General features: G+C 33.8%; 1 protein-coding gene across 8 annotated transcripts in view; it reads left to right on the forward strand.

Annotated features, from left to right (window-relative positions):
• The window catches only part of UBR2 (ubiquitin protein ligase E3 component n-recognin 2), a 116,080-nt gene that overhangs the window by 47,671 nt on the left and 54,615 nt on the right, over positions 1-13,794 (forward strand). For 7 of the 8 annotated variants that reach the window (XR_009565734.1, XR_009565735.1, XM_030870717.2 and 4 more), the window contains 6 exons: positions 3,329-3,449; positions 5,238-5,345; positions 5,691-5,779; positions 6,879-6,977; positions 12,143-12,306; positions 12,396-12,495. Coding sequence is in view for 6 of the 8 variants with exons in the window: in XM_030870717.2 (XP_030726577.1) it covers positions 3,329-3,449; positions 5,238-5,345; positions 5,691-5,779; positions 6,879-6,977; positions 12,143-12,306; positions 12,396-12,495 (681 nt within the window). In the remaining 2 variants the exon portion in view is untranslated. Of the gene's footprint in view, positions 1-3,328; positions 3,450-5,237; positions 5,346-5,690; positions 5,780-6,709; positions 6,809-6,878; positions 6,978-12,142; positions 12,307-12,395; positions 12,496-13,794 lie in introns of all 8 variants that reach the window. The other variant, XM_030870718.2, reaches the window with a different exon arrangement.

Below are 13,794 nucleotides of genomic sequence, written 5' to 3' on the forward strand. Positions count from 1 at the left end.
TCCTTCCCTAGAGATAACTACTTTCATTAATTTATCTTTCGTTTTCATACATGCCTTTATATTTCATCTGTTAAATATCTATCCATATTATATGTATTGATTTGGAAGTCTTTAAACATTATATAACAAGATTCATACTGAATATATTATATTGCAATTTGCCTTTTCATTTCAGTGTTGTTTATAGATTTATCTGTGTTGATACATGTATCTGTAAGTATTCCATTGATGACTGTACCATAATTTTTCCATTCTCCAGTTGATGGACAATTAGGATATTTCCAATTTTTTCCTATAACTATCAGTCCTGCTGTGGTCATTTTTTTGTCCTCTTGTTGCATAGAAGCAAAAGTTTCTCTAGGGTATATACCAAGAAATGGAATTTCTGAGTTGTTAGCTTTTGAGCATTTTCAGCTATACTAGATTTTGCCAAGTTAATCTCCAAAATGGTGGTACCAATATACATTCCAGCCAGCATCAAAGTAGAGTTCCCATATCTCTACCGCTTTGTCAAAACTATATATTGTCAGATTTTTAAAATTTTGCCAACCTGATGTGTATGAATGGCATCTCATCAGTTAAATTTGCACTGCCTTGATTACTGAGTATCTTATTTCATATTTATTGTATTGGTCATTTAAGTTTTCTGTGAATTTCTTGTTCATACCCTTTACCCATTTTTTTGTTGTTAGGTTACTTGTCTTTTTCTTACTCATTTGTAGGGGCTCTTTATATAATCTGAATCCTGATCTTTTGTTGCAGTATCTTTTCCTAATATGTGACTTATTTTAAGCTTATTTGTGATGCTTCTCCTTGAGCAAAAGCTTTAATTTTAATGTAGCAAAATATATTTTTCTCTTATGAGTTTGTGTCTTATTCAAGAAATTCTTTATTGATAACTGGACGTACCCAATTTAATAATACATCAGAAACTATACTGTGGTTGTATAAAAAGAACATTCCCATTCTTAGGAAATGTATACTGAAGTTTTTAGGGATAAAGGGACATTATGCATATAACTTAACCTTCAGTGGTTTGTTGTTTTTTTTTTTTTTTAATGCTTGTGTGTGTGTGGAGAAAGAAAGATAATGTGCAAATGATAAAGCAGTTGGAATAGAATGTTTACAGTAGATGAATCCAGGTAAAGGAGGTGTTTTTTTTCCCTTTACATTTGTTGCTTCACAGTGTTATTACAGTTTTTCCCTAAAAAATCAGTACTTGTAATCTCTGGTAGTGTCTGTATAGATATACTATATGCATAATATAGAATAGAAAGTCCAGAAATAGATACTAGTATGAGGAAAATCTAGGAAACAAGTACATTCTAAGGGAGGAGGAGAGCTTCTTAACCAAGACTAGAACCCCAGGAGTTAGAAAAGAACTTATCTTTGGCTACATAAAAAATTTGCATAGCAAAATATTATAAAAAATGTCAATAGTAGATTTAGAAAAATTATTTCTAACACAAAGGATAGACATTTAATGTTTATGATAAACAGAGCACTCATAGATTATCAGGTAAGGAGCAAACAACAAAATAGAAAAATGGACATAGGGTATGAAAAGACGATCACAACAGAGAAGATCTAGGTGGTAAATATATGTAAAAAGAGACTCAAACTACCTAGTTTAGTAAAGTGACAGAGATTTCATACCCAACAAGATGGAGAAATTAGAGTGATAAAGTACCTTGCTGGCAGAGATGCAGAGAACAGAAATACTTGTGTAAAAATAAATTGCTACCACATAATTGGAAAACAATCTAGTAGCATCTATAATCTCTCTTAGGAATTTATCCTGTAAAAATATAAACACCAGTTAGTGTGTGTACAGAGATGTTCAGTACTTCGTTTTTTTATAGTCATAGAAGACTGTAAACAAAGAGACTATGAATGCCCTTCTCTAAAGAATGTCTAAATAAATCCACACCACAGAATATTATTGAGTCATTAACAACAACAACAAAAAAACTGTTAACACAAAGATGCGACAGAATATGTGTAGTATCCCATTTTTTGTAAATCAAATAAAAACCTTTATAAATGAGTACATATATAATACATATAGATGGATAAAGTATGCAGAGGTGTACTGTGTTAATGTGGGTTATGGAGATGGGATGAACTGGTGGGTAGAAAGATGATCCAAGCAAAAAAGGAAAAGGGGGGAAAACATGTTAAATTAAAAGCTTTGATAGACTTAAATAGACATTTATCCAAAGATGATATGCAGATTGCCAAAGCACAGGAAAACATTCTCAGTATTACTAATCACTAGGGGAATGCAAGTAAAAACCACAATAAGATACCACCTCATATCCATTTGGATGGCTATTAAAAACAAACAACAACAACAACAAAACAATAACAGAAAATCACAGGTATCAGCAAGGATATGGAAAAATTGGAACCCTCGTTCACTATTGGTAGGAATATAAAATGGTGCGACCACTACGGAAAACAGTATGGTGGTTCCTCTAAAAATTAAAAATAGAATTGCCATATGATCCAGCAGTCTTGCTTCTGGGTATATACACAAAAGAATTGAAAGCAGGGTCTCATGTTCATAACAACATTATTCACAGTAGACAAAAGGTAGAAGAAACTGTAGTGTCTATCAATGGATGAATGGATAAACGAAGTCTATATACATACAATAGAATATTATTTAGCCTTAAAAAGGAAGAAAATTCTGATACATGCTACAGTGTGGATGAACCTTGAGGACATTATGCTAAGTGAAATAAGCTAGTCACAAAAAGATATTATAAATAATGTATGATTCTGCTTGTATGAAGTACCTGGAGTGTTTGATGGGTACAGAGTTTTAGTTTTGCAGGACAGAGAGTTCTGGAGACTGGTTATACAACAATGTGTGCTTTACAGAACTGCACACTTAAAAATGGTTAAGTTGGAAAGTTTTGTGTGTATTTACTACAATCTTTTTAAAGTATTGATAACATCACATTTGTGCAATGAAGTAACTTATTTAAATTAGTGTGTAATTACATTAAAAATTAGTTTAAAGACATAAAGCCAATTTAAGCATTTAAATAATTTATAATTGGTGGGGCAGATTTTCAAATATAAGACCAAAAATTCAGGTTACTTAAAGCTGTAACTTCTTACTTTTTTGTAAGAATCCTAAGATTCCTTCTAGAAAATTAGAATCTGAGTAAAGCAAGCCACATGGTATTTTTCTTACATACATACATGAAAAACTCCCCTATAATGATGAGAGTGTAGCTATATTAAATAAAAATATTAACTTCTTTCTCTAAAATAGCCTTTTTAAGTTTGTTTTTTCATCCTGCCATTTCTTTTTAAGAGAAATACCAGTAGACAGACAAAGCCACTCAAAGTTCAAGTTATGCATTCGTCTATTGTCGCACATCAGAATTTTGGTTTGAAACTTTTGTCTTGGCTGGGAAGTATTATTGGATATTCAGGTAGGTTCATACTTGTGCTAATTGACTTAAAAATGAGCTCATATGCCTTTGCAAAACTGTTTTGGAAAAAATAGCAAGTGGAACCATTTTTTTGCTTTAGTTTCATGTTTTAAAATACCATCTCATAATATCTTTATATATAGAAAAAAATCTGTTTCCCAATTTTGATCCACGGGATCTTTTTATATGCATACAGAGGAGTCTGTGTTCAAATAAATGCAGGAAACAGTGGGTTAAACAATTGTAAATGACTATAATACGCTAATGAAACCTAAATCTTACCAACTTGATAAAAGAACCTATTTCTTAATGGTGTATCCTGTGGAATTCTCTTCCACAAAGCAAGCTGCATAATGCTGCTGTATATAAAACCTAAATGATTAACTGTTTAAAGGCTGTCTTTGTTTTGACTTCTATGACTTGTGGTTACTAATAATTTGCAACTCTGAAAATTTGCAAATTTGAAGTTACTGTGTATTTGAGTTTTTGTTTTTCCAGTCTACAAATTAGATAATCTTTTAAAAGTAGTGATAAACAGAATTAAGAACCTTCACGTCTAATGCCAAAAATACAAGTTTGTTGTAACACTGAAGAGTAAACTAGGAATAGATTTAAGCTGTCATACTGTTCTTCAGGCAAGAGAGGTGGTTTGAATAATGACATTCCAATGTTTGCTATAAAGAAAATTTCTAAAACGTTTGTATTAAAAGGCTACTAGAAAGAGTATTGCCACACTGTGAATTGACAGGTGAAAATATGGGGGTGTGGAAATTTAGGAGAATGTGTTTGTTTAATCTAAATGTCTTTCCAATTATTTCACTCATCCTCTTTTTTTTTTTTTTTTTTGGCTTTGGTGTTTTCCATTGGATATCTGTATGCCAAGTACTGTGCTACAGCATTAATCAATAGTATCAAGGAATCAGTTTTCTGCTGAAAATTTTCTTTGAGAAAATTTATTTACCATCAACAATTTAAAGACCTTGTCTATTATTTAATTCATATATAAAGTTTTCTCTTTAGCCTTGTAAACAATTTCTAGTTGGTGACTCTTAAATTTTAAAATTACTCTATTTTGGGGGTTTTTTTTCGGATTATTTTTCATGCTTGTAGAAGACTTAAAAACAGTGATTTTAAATATAAAATATGAAACTAGAAGGTATTAAAGTTCTGGTTTTGTTAATGCTTATATATAGTTTTTAAGTTTAGCATTTAGAATATAAAGGAATTTGCCTTCCAAAACCCCTCATATAGTAGGTATACATAAGTACATAGTGTATTTTTGTTTAATGAAGAACATTTTGCATAACGTTAATAAAATGGACTGGTATATGTTAAAGTACAGAGGTAATGTATTCTTTCTTTTAAATGGTAGTACAATTTTATATTATACGTATCTTCAGTTATCATGGGATATGTAACAATTTTACTGTAACCTGGTTTAATTAGCATAGATGCTTAAAGAACCATATTTATTTCAGTGGCTTTTGGGTTCTTTGTTGTTTATTTAAATTCTTTACAGCATAAGAGGTCATTGCCGTTCCGATACACATGTATTTTGGTATTCTGGAATAAGAGTTGGTGTATAATGCAAGATTTGGAATTTTTCTCCATTTTGTGAACATGTTAATAAAATAGTTAATATGTTTACTTTTTCTGAATAAATTTGACCTTTAGTTAAAAAAAAAGTAAGACTCTATAGTAGATCCATTTGAAAATTTCTACTAATATGTCATTTTATTTTAATATTTGAAGTTACTGTTTCTTGACTACTTTTCTTCTTGTTTTAAGATGGTCTTCGCCGAATTTTATGTCAAGTTGGTTTACAAGAGGGGCCAAATGGTGAAAACTCTTCTCTAGTGGATAGGTTGATGCTTAGTGATTCCAAATTGTGGAAAGGTACGTATCTTAACTACTTTTAAGGTATAGGGGAACTTACACAAGTAATTGGGATGTTAGTTTCTTTTTCATTTGGGAGGTATTTAATAAATATATTTATGGTTTTTAGAATTAACACATGCAGTCTTATTCTTTGGGGAAAAAACAGATTTGGGGATCCATGATCCAAATTAAATCACCTTTATGTTTTGTTTGAAAAATATATTTAGAAAAACTGATTAAGGAACACATGTAGAGTGTTGCTCTTGACACTTAAAATACAGTTGATCATATGAAAACTTTGGAAATGTAATTTTTGGCTTGTTTGATATATCCTTATCTTAACGTCTGCTCTTTTTGTGAAAGGTGCTAGGAGTGTGTATCATCAGTTGTTCATGAGCAGTCTACTTATGGATTTGAAATACAAGAAACTGTTTGCTGTTCGATTTGCAAAGGTAAGTAGTTTCTCACTTTTAAAGATTAACAAAATAGGTTATATACAGAGTAACTGTAGTCCATGATTACATCCAGTGTTTGTAAAATTAACAGCTGATAGTAATATGTCAATGCGTTGATTTTAAATTCTAAGAAACTTCATAAATGATCATTTTATCTTTCATCAGTAGAATAAAATTCTAGCAGTGAGGTTTTTCTTGTTTATCATCTGCCATGATAATGTGAATATCCATCTCTGCAGTGTGTATGATGTGAAATGATAAATGAAGACTTTAAACCTATGTCATTGAATTATGTTATTCCTGTTAAATTTTGTGTAAGAAAAGATAATTTTAGTTGAAATTACCTGTATATTTGGATGTGATTTAAGAATCATAACTCTAGGTTGTTGATATTATTGAATTATGTTCTTCTCCCTTTCAGCAGCATGCGATTAAGCTACCTGCTTGGTTTTTTATTCACCTGAATTAGGGGTTATTAACAAAGGAAACATACAAGAATCATTTGGGCAGCTCTTTCAAAATGCATGTGTTTGCGTTCCATTCTCAAACCTACTGAAGCAGATTCACCAAGAATGGGGCCCAAGCATGTATACTTTGAAAGAGCCATCAGGTGACTCTGATAGGCATCCAGAAGTAATGAAAGTGTGGTTTCATCGGAGACAGTGTAAAGCTACTGTGATTTGGTTCCACCCATGTACAGTGACGTCCCAGGATTTTAGTAGCTGTTACTCCTATTTGAGCTCACAAACTGCCATTGTGCTAAAGAAGATTGTATAGTGAATAGATATTTACACAGAGTTTAGTTGGTACATTCCAGTTATCATTCTCATAGAATATCTTATTGACTCCTCCAGCACTGATATTTCATTATAATCCTTAAACATTGGTCATTGTGGATTAGAGGTGAATCTCCCCCTTGTTGTTTAGAATTACCAGCAGTTGCAGAGAGATTTTATGGAGGATGATCACGAGCGAGCAGTGTCCGTGACTGCTCTGTCTGTCCAGTTCTTCACCGCACCTACTCTGGTGAGTAGTGCTTGCCTTTTCTTTGTAACTGATAGTTGGCACTCCTTGCCTTTTTTTGCCTTCTTAATAGAACTATGAGCGTTTGCAGAGTGATTATGTGACAGATGACCACGACAGAGAGTTTTCAATCGCAGACCTCTCGGTTCAGATTTTCACAGTCCCTTCACTTGTAAGTACTAAAAGACTAAGAAGAATTTTCTTGTTTTCCATTAGAAGAAGTAAAGCCTTAAAATAATAGAGAACTGAGATCTGTATATTCCTGAATAGAAAAATATTTTATTAATGGGTGATCAGACTTCAGATGCCTTCAGTCATACTAGAACATGTATCTTTGAATGTGTAATCTGGAGGGGGAAAGTCATTTGAACTTAATCTGTACTTTCTCATAGTACTTCCCCGAGGTTTTGAACTGATGAGTTAAAATTAAATTCATTAGTTTAACAAATTTATCCATTAGAAACAGCATATTGTGGGAATTCCCTGGCCATCCAATGGTTAGGACTCAGTGCTTTCACTGCCTGTAAATTCAGTCCCTGGTCGGGGAACTAAAATCCTGCAAGCTGCATGGCACGGCCAAAAAAAGAAGAAACAGCATATTGTGTATAATCTCACATTCTAAGAAGCTTCCTTTTCCCTGCTAAGGGAAGGGGTAACTAAGGCAGTTGAATCATGATGATTGGGTGATCTTGTACTAAGTTTCACTAGTTGTTCCAGGAGGCATCACTGTGTTTTAGTTCTATTGAATAATTTATTAATATTTAATTCATTAAAAAAATTACTGAGCACCTATTATTTATTGGGCACAATTCTAGGTTTTGGGAATGAACGGTGAACAGATATGGGCCTTGCCGTCATGGAATTTACAGTAGGGAGGGAAAGACTCACATAAATGGTAATTAAAATTATAATAAAAACTGAAGAATTCTGTTGTTTTGATAGAGTAGGAGAGATCTGACCTTTTCCCACAGTTCAGAAGAGGATTCTGTAGGGAAGGTAACTTTATGTAGGAGTGTGACGAGAAATCATGCATAGGAATCAACACTTGAGAAAATCCTGAAGTAGGGAAGGGAAGAGAAGGGAAGAAGTACGGTTGAAGATCCTTGAACACGGAGTTAAATGAGACCAGAAACATAGGCAAGGGCCTAATTGTATGGAGTTAAAAGAGTATCCTACAGTTATTTTATTAACAAGGTATTATGTTCCAGCTTCTTTTTTTTAATGACTGTTTTTTCCCCAGATTATTTTTATGTTCAAGGGTATATTCTAGGACAGTTGAAGCTGTCTGAAGTCTATTTAGCCACTAATGAGATATTTGGGGCCAAATTAAGGATTTTGGTTTTTCTCTTAAGAACATTGGAAGGCACTGAAGAGTTTTAGGTGACACTTATATCATCACATTTGTGATTTTTAAAAGATGATGCTGCTTGTAATTTGGAGAACAAATTTGCAGGAGCAGTAGTGGGTGTGGGAAACCTGTGGGGATTGTGGCAGCGGGTATAGAAGTTGTGAGAGATGTGTAAGTAGTGAAATCTACTGACGGGCCACACGTTGGGTTTGAGGAATATTAGGTTTGGTGAGTGATTGGTTGTTGGGTTTGAGGGGAAAATATAAAGGTGATTTCTGGGTTTCTGACTTTTGTAACCAAGTGGAGAATGAGAACTTATAAAAAAGGAAAGTGTTGCTTTCAGTTGAGTCAGGGATGAGTTTGAGAAGCCTCTGAGACAATCCCATGTGTATTCAAATCTGTTTCTCTCCTCCATTGATCCTTTTGTCCATTTCCATGCCAGTACCGAGTTTTAATAATATTAGCTTACTATTCCATTTTGATATTTTATAGAGCTAAATCTTCTTTCATTATTCTTTTCAAAAAAATTCTTAATTATTTTAGGCTTTTTTTTAGAGAAGAACTAAAATCAGTTTGTCAATTTCAGAAACCACATTAGGGTTTTGGACTGAAAAGATGTTGTATTTATAGATAATATGGGAAGAACTGATATCTTTGCAATATTGAGTATCCCCATCCAGGAACATAACTTGTCCTAAAAGTGTTTATGTTTTATATTTTTGACACTATTGTAAATTATTCACATTTTTAATCTCACTATGGCTAATAAGCAAGAAAACTACTGATTTTTGGGCTTCCCTGGTGGCATGGTGGTTGAGAGTCCACCTGCCGATGCAGGGGACACGGGTTTGTGCCCCAGTCCAGGAAGATCCCACATGCCGCAGAGTGGCTGGGCCCGTGAGCCATGGCCGTTGAGCCTGCGCGTCCGGAGCCTGTGCTCCGCAACGGGAGAGGCCACAACAGTGAGAGGCCCGCGTACCGCAAAAAAAAGAGAAAACTACTGATTTTTATATATACATCTTGTATGAGGCTGGTTTTCTTATTAACATTTTCTCCGATATTTTGTGTTGATTCCTTGGAATTTCTGGTAATCTACAAATAATAATTTTTGTTTTTTCCTGATATTTCAACCTTTTATGTTTCTTGTCTGACTCCTTTAGTTAGAAGCACTAGAAAAATAACATATGTATTCATTTATTCAGAGCATATTTATTTAGCACCTTTATTAACTAGGCACTGTTTGGGGCTCTGGAGATAAATATAGCCGTAAACAGAAAAGACAAAAGACCCTGTTCCCATGGGATTTATAGTGCAACTGGAGAGAGACAGATGTATGTAATATTTACATATTTATAATAAATCAAGTGTTGAGAAGCGCTGTAAAGTAGGAAAGCGGGTTAAGGGGTTAGAGAGTGACAATGGAAGGGTCATACTTTATACAAGGTTATCAAAAAAGGCCTCTCAGAGAAGTAGTGTTTGGACAGAGACGTGAGGGACTAAGTGATGTGACTAACTGGTGAAAGAGCTTCCTAGGCAGAGGGAACAGCAAGTGCAAAGTTCTGAGATGAATATGCACTTGGCATTTTGGAAGAAAGAACCCAGAACAGGCCCGTGTTGCTAGAGTGAGTGAGGAGGATGATCCATGAGGTCATTGAGTCTGGGGATAAGGGGAACATGGGAGTGGATTAGTGCCAGACCTTGAAGGCCATTGTAATACAAGTACTTATATTTTTTGTCTAAAGAAAGTAGAAAAAGGGAAATAGTAAAGAACAGAAATTAATAAAACAATGTAAATGTACAAAAACCATTTTTCTTTGAAAAAAAGGGATGGGGGGTAGATCTCTAGAAAGTTTAATAAGAAAAACAGAAAAAAATTTTATTTAAAAAGGACTACAAAAAACTACAAATCTTACAGATTTTAAATAGAAAATAGGCAATATTAGGATCAAATTAATCAATATAATTGGAAATTTGGATGAAATGAACAAATCCCTAAGAAAAAAACACAGGTCGTTAGAAGAGAAACAAGAAATAGAAAATTTTAATTAATATAAAAATCTTCTCACAAAGAAGTCCCCAGGCCCAAAGGCTATACTGGAGAATTCTTCCAAATATTTAAGAAAAAAATAATACCTGTCTTATATAACTTTTTCTAGAAAATAGAGAAAGAGAATATACTTGCCAATTAAGTCCTCTGTAACTTTGATACCAGAACCCAACAATTACAAGAAAAGAAAATTACCATTTAATTTCTCTCACAAACGAGGTTGCACAGATTGAATCAAGCAATATAGAAAAAGGATAATACATCACAACCAAGTTTGGTTTTATTTCCTTAACGCGAGTAGTATACCATTTGAAAAAAAAATCAACTGGCGTAATTCAACTTATTAACAGACAAAAGGGAGAGAAAAGATCATATTAGATGCTTTTCCTGAATTCATGATTTAAAATGAACGAAAAATACCTCATAGTAAATGAAATAGGAATGAAAGAATTTATTTAATCTGATAAAATACCTGAAGACAAAGCAAAAAGTAAAAACCCAAAGCAAACATTATGCTTGATGGCGAAATAGTAAAAGCTTTTCCCCGAGACCAGAGTTTTTTCTTAGGTCAGTGAAATCACATATAGTCATTTAATTGTCTCAAAATTGACTAATATAGCAAACAAGAAGGAAAATCCTTTTACTTGTCAACACCTCCCCTCCTTCGAACTTGAACTTAGTCTTCACTGTCTAGGAAAATTAACAGAAATTAATCCTATTGACTTTTGAGCTTTTTGGGGCCTAAGTCCTGGCAATGGGATGATGATTTCAGAGTTTTTCAAAGGTATGTTTAACTATATCGATTTTCTCTTTATCTGATGACTTTACAACTTAACCTGTACATTAGAATACAGTTTTACTATATTCTTAGACATCTAACTTCTGCATTCTTTTGTCTTCTTTGAGGGGTTTGGTGATATCAGTCAAAATTTATAATGTATATACACCTTAACCCAGTAATTCCACTTCTAGGAAATTATCCTATAAATATCCTTGCAACTATACATAGTAGATATTTGTTGCAGTATCTTTTGTGATAAATAGCATAAGACTGGGAAAAACCCAAATATCTCACCAGTAAGGGCCTGGCTAATAAAGTATGATAGAAAAGAGTACTGGGGATAATTAAAAAGAATGAGGGAATTTATGTGAACTGGTATGGGACAATCTCCAAAATATATCAAGTGAAAAAACCAAGTGCAGAACCGTATTTATAATATGCTGTCCTTTGGGCAGGGGGGGAGATCATTATACATACCCATACTTACATCTACTTAATAACAGTTATCCATGTACTATAAATGTATATATGTGTGTATATATGCATACACGTATAATATACACACCATCTCTGGAAGTATATGCAAGAAAACTGCTAACAGAAATTGCCTTTGCAAGGGGGACTTTGGGAGCTAGGAGACTTAACTTTTTACCTGTTTTTTGTATCATTTAAGTGTATTTGCTTATTCAAAAATATATTAATATGTATGTCTATATATAGAAAGAAAAACAAAAAAAATAAATCTCAACTAAGATTAAGAGGAAATATAGTTTCATACTGAGTTCTACAGAATCTGTGATATAAACCTGTGGCTCCTAGAATAATTATACCATACCATTATAGGTGTCTAAATGTCTCAGTTAAGGAAAATTTGCAGCCTGGTTCAGATCCCCCACCCTGAATTGTCTTTGAATAATGAGCCTTGGATCTGTCTCCTTACATTCTGGCATCTTTCTCCGTGATATAATTGTTGCTTCATACACGTGGCAATTGGAGTAAGTAATTGTTATTTAGAAATACACAAAAATGCATTTATGATATTACATAGCTGTGTTGAAAAAGGTCTAAACTGAAAGAGCTAACCAACATTGGTGACTTTTTTTTTTAGCTTTATGGTAAATAGTTTTTTATTACCATGTACTCTGATATACTTTGTCCTAGGCTCGGATGCTCATCACAGAAGAAAACCTAATGACCATTATCATTAAGACTTTCATGGATCATTTGAGACATCGAGATGCGCAGGGCAGGTTTCAGTTTGAACGATATACTGCTTTACAAGCCTTCAAGTTTAGGAGAGTTCAGAGCCTTATTTTAGATCTTAAGTAAGTTTTCGCTTAATTATTGAACGAGTTGCAACTTATAAAAGGTCATTGTTTGTCCATATATTCATTGCTGTTTTTGTGTTGTTCAGGTATGTGTTAATTAGCAAACCAACTGAATGGTCAGATGATCTGAGGCAGAAGTTCCTAGAAGGATTTGATGCCTTTTTGGAATTACTCAAATGTATGCAGGTATGTATAAGCTGACACATTTCAAAAGTGAAACGTTTACTTTTTCCCTTTTTCAGTTCACTGAACTAAATACCTTTCTGTCTGTGCATTTTTTTCATACTGGGCACATTTTTTTTTTTTTGCGGTACGCGGGCCTCTCACTGCCGTGGCCTCTCCCATTGCGGAGCACAGGCTCTGGACACGCAGGCTCAGCGGTCATGGCCCACAGGCCCAGCTGCTCCGCGGCATGTGGGATCCTCCCGGACCGGGGCACGAACCTGCGCCCCCTGCATCGGCAGGCGGACTCCCAACCACTGTGCCACCAGGGAAGCCCGATACTGGGCACATTTTTAAAAGAATAATTTGGATAGCTACAATTTGGATCAAGAAGCTCCTCTTAAAAAAAAAGAAGCTCCTCTTAATTGGAAACTCTTAGAAAGGTGTAGAATGCATGAGATCCCAGCAGAGGTTCTGACATCTGCTGTACTTTTGTATTTGGTTATTTTTTTGGTTACCATTAATGTTCTTTCCTTGGGGGTTTCAGATGGTTTTGTTTTGAATATGCTTACATGGAAGTATTGTCAAATTAGTTATTTAGGAAACTATGTCTTCTTAATGTTTCCATATTTTTCTTTCATTGATACCATATTTATATGATATAGTATAGAACTACCCCCCCATTTAATTTTCTTTTTGGAAACACTTCTGTATACAAAATAGAATCTAGAAGCAGAAACTGGTATAGTTAACCAGTTTTTTGTTGTTTTGGTTTTGTTTGTTTGTTTGTTTGGGGCCATGCCTCGAGGCTTGTGGGATTTTAGTTCCCTAGCCAGGAATTAAATCTGGCAGTGAGAGCACAGAGTCCTAACCACTGGACTGCCAGGGAATTCTCCTAACTGTAAAAAGATAGATGACATTTCAGAAAATCTGAGGAATATCATTATGATTCCTTTAGTAGCTGTCTGGCTTTCTTAAGAAAGGAATAAGCAAAGTTAACCTATCATTTTTAGGATATATTCTAGTTCCCATGTTGGTAGTGGTTTCTGGGTGTTTTATTATAGTACTTCTATTTTTTTCCTTGTACCTATAGAAAGAGTATCTACCTTGGTCATTTTGAATACTTGAAGTGTCCTGTATTTTCTATTATTTTTAATCAGTTCCAGTGCACCAGGGTAGTTAGGCTAGTTTCTAAAAAAGTTATATTCTTTTGTGTTAAAAGCTGTTTATCTTTTTCTTGTTTTGCTTTCTTTCGGTCTCTATGAAAACTTTATTGATTGATTGATTGATTGATTGATTGCTGCATTGGGTCTTCGTTGCTGC

This window comes from Globicephala melas, chromosome 11 (genome assembly GCF_963455315.2).
Source record: "Globicephala melas chromosome 11, mGloMel1.2, whole genome shotgun sequence".
Classification (NCBI taxonomy): Eukaryota; Metazoa; Chordata; class Mammalia; order Artiodactyla; family Delphinidae; genus Globicephala; species Globicephala melas.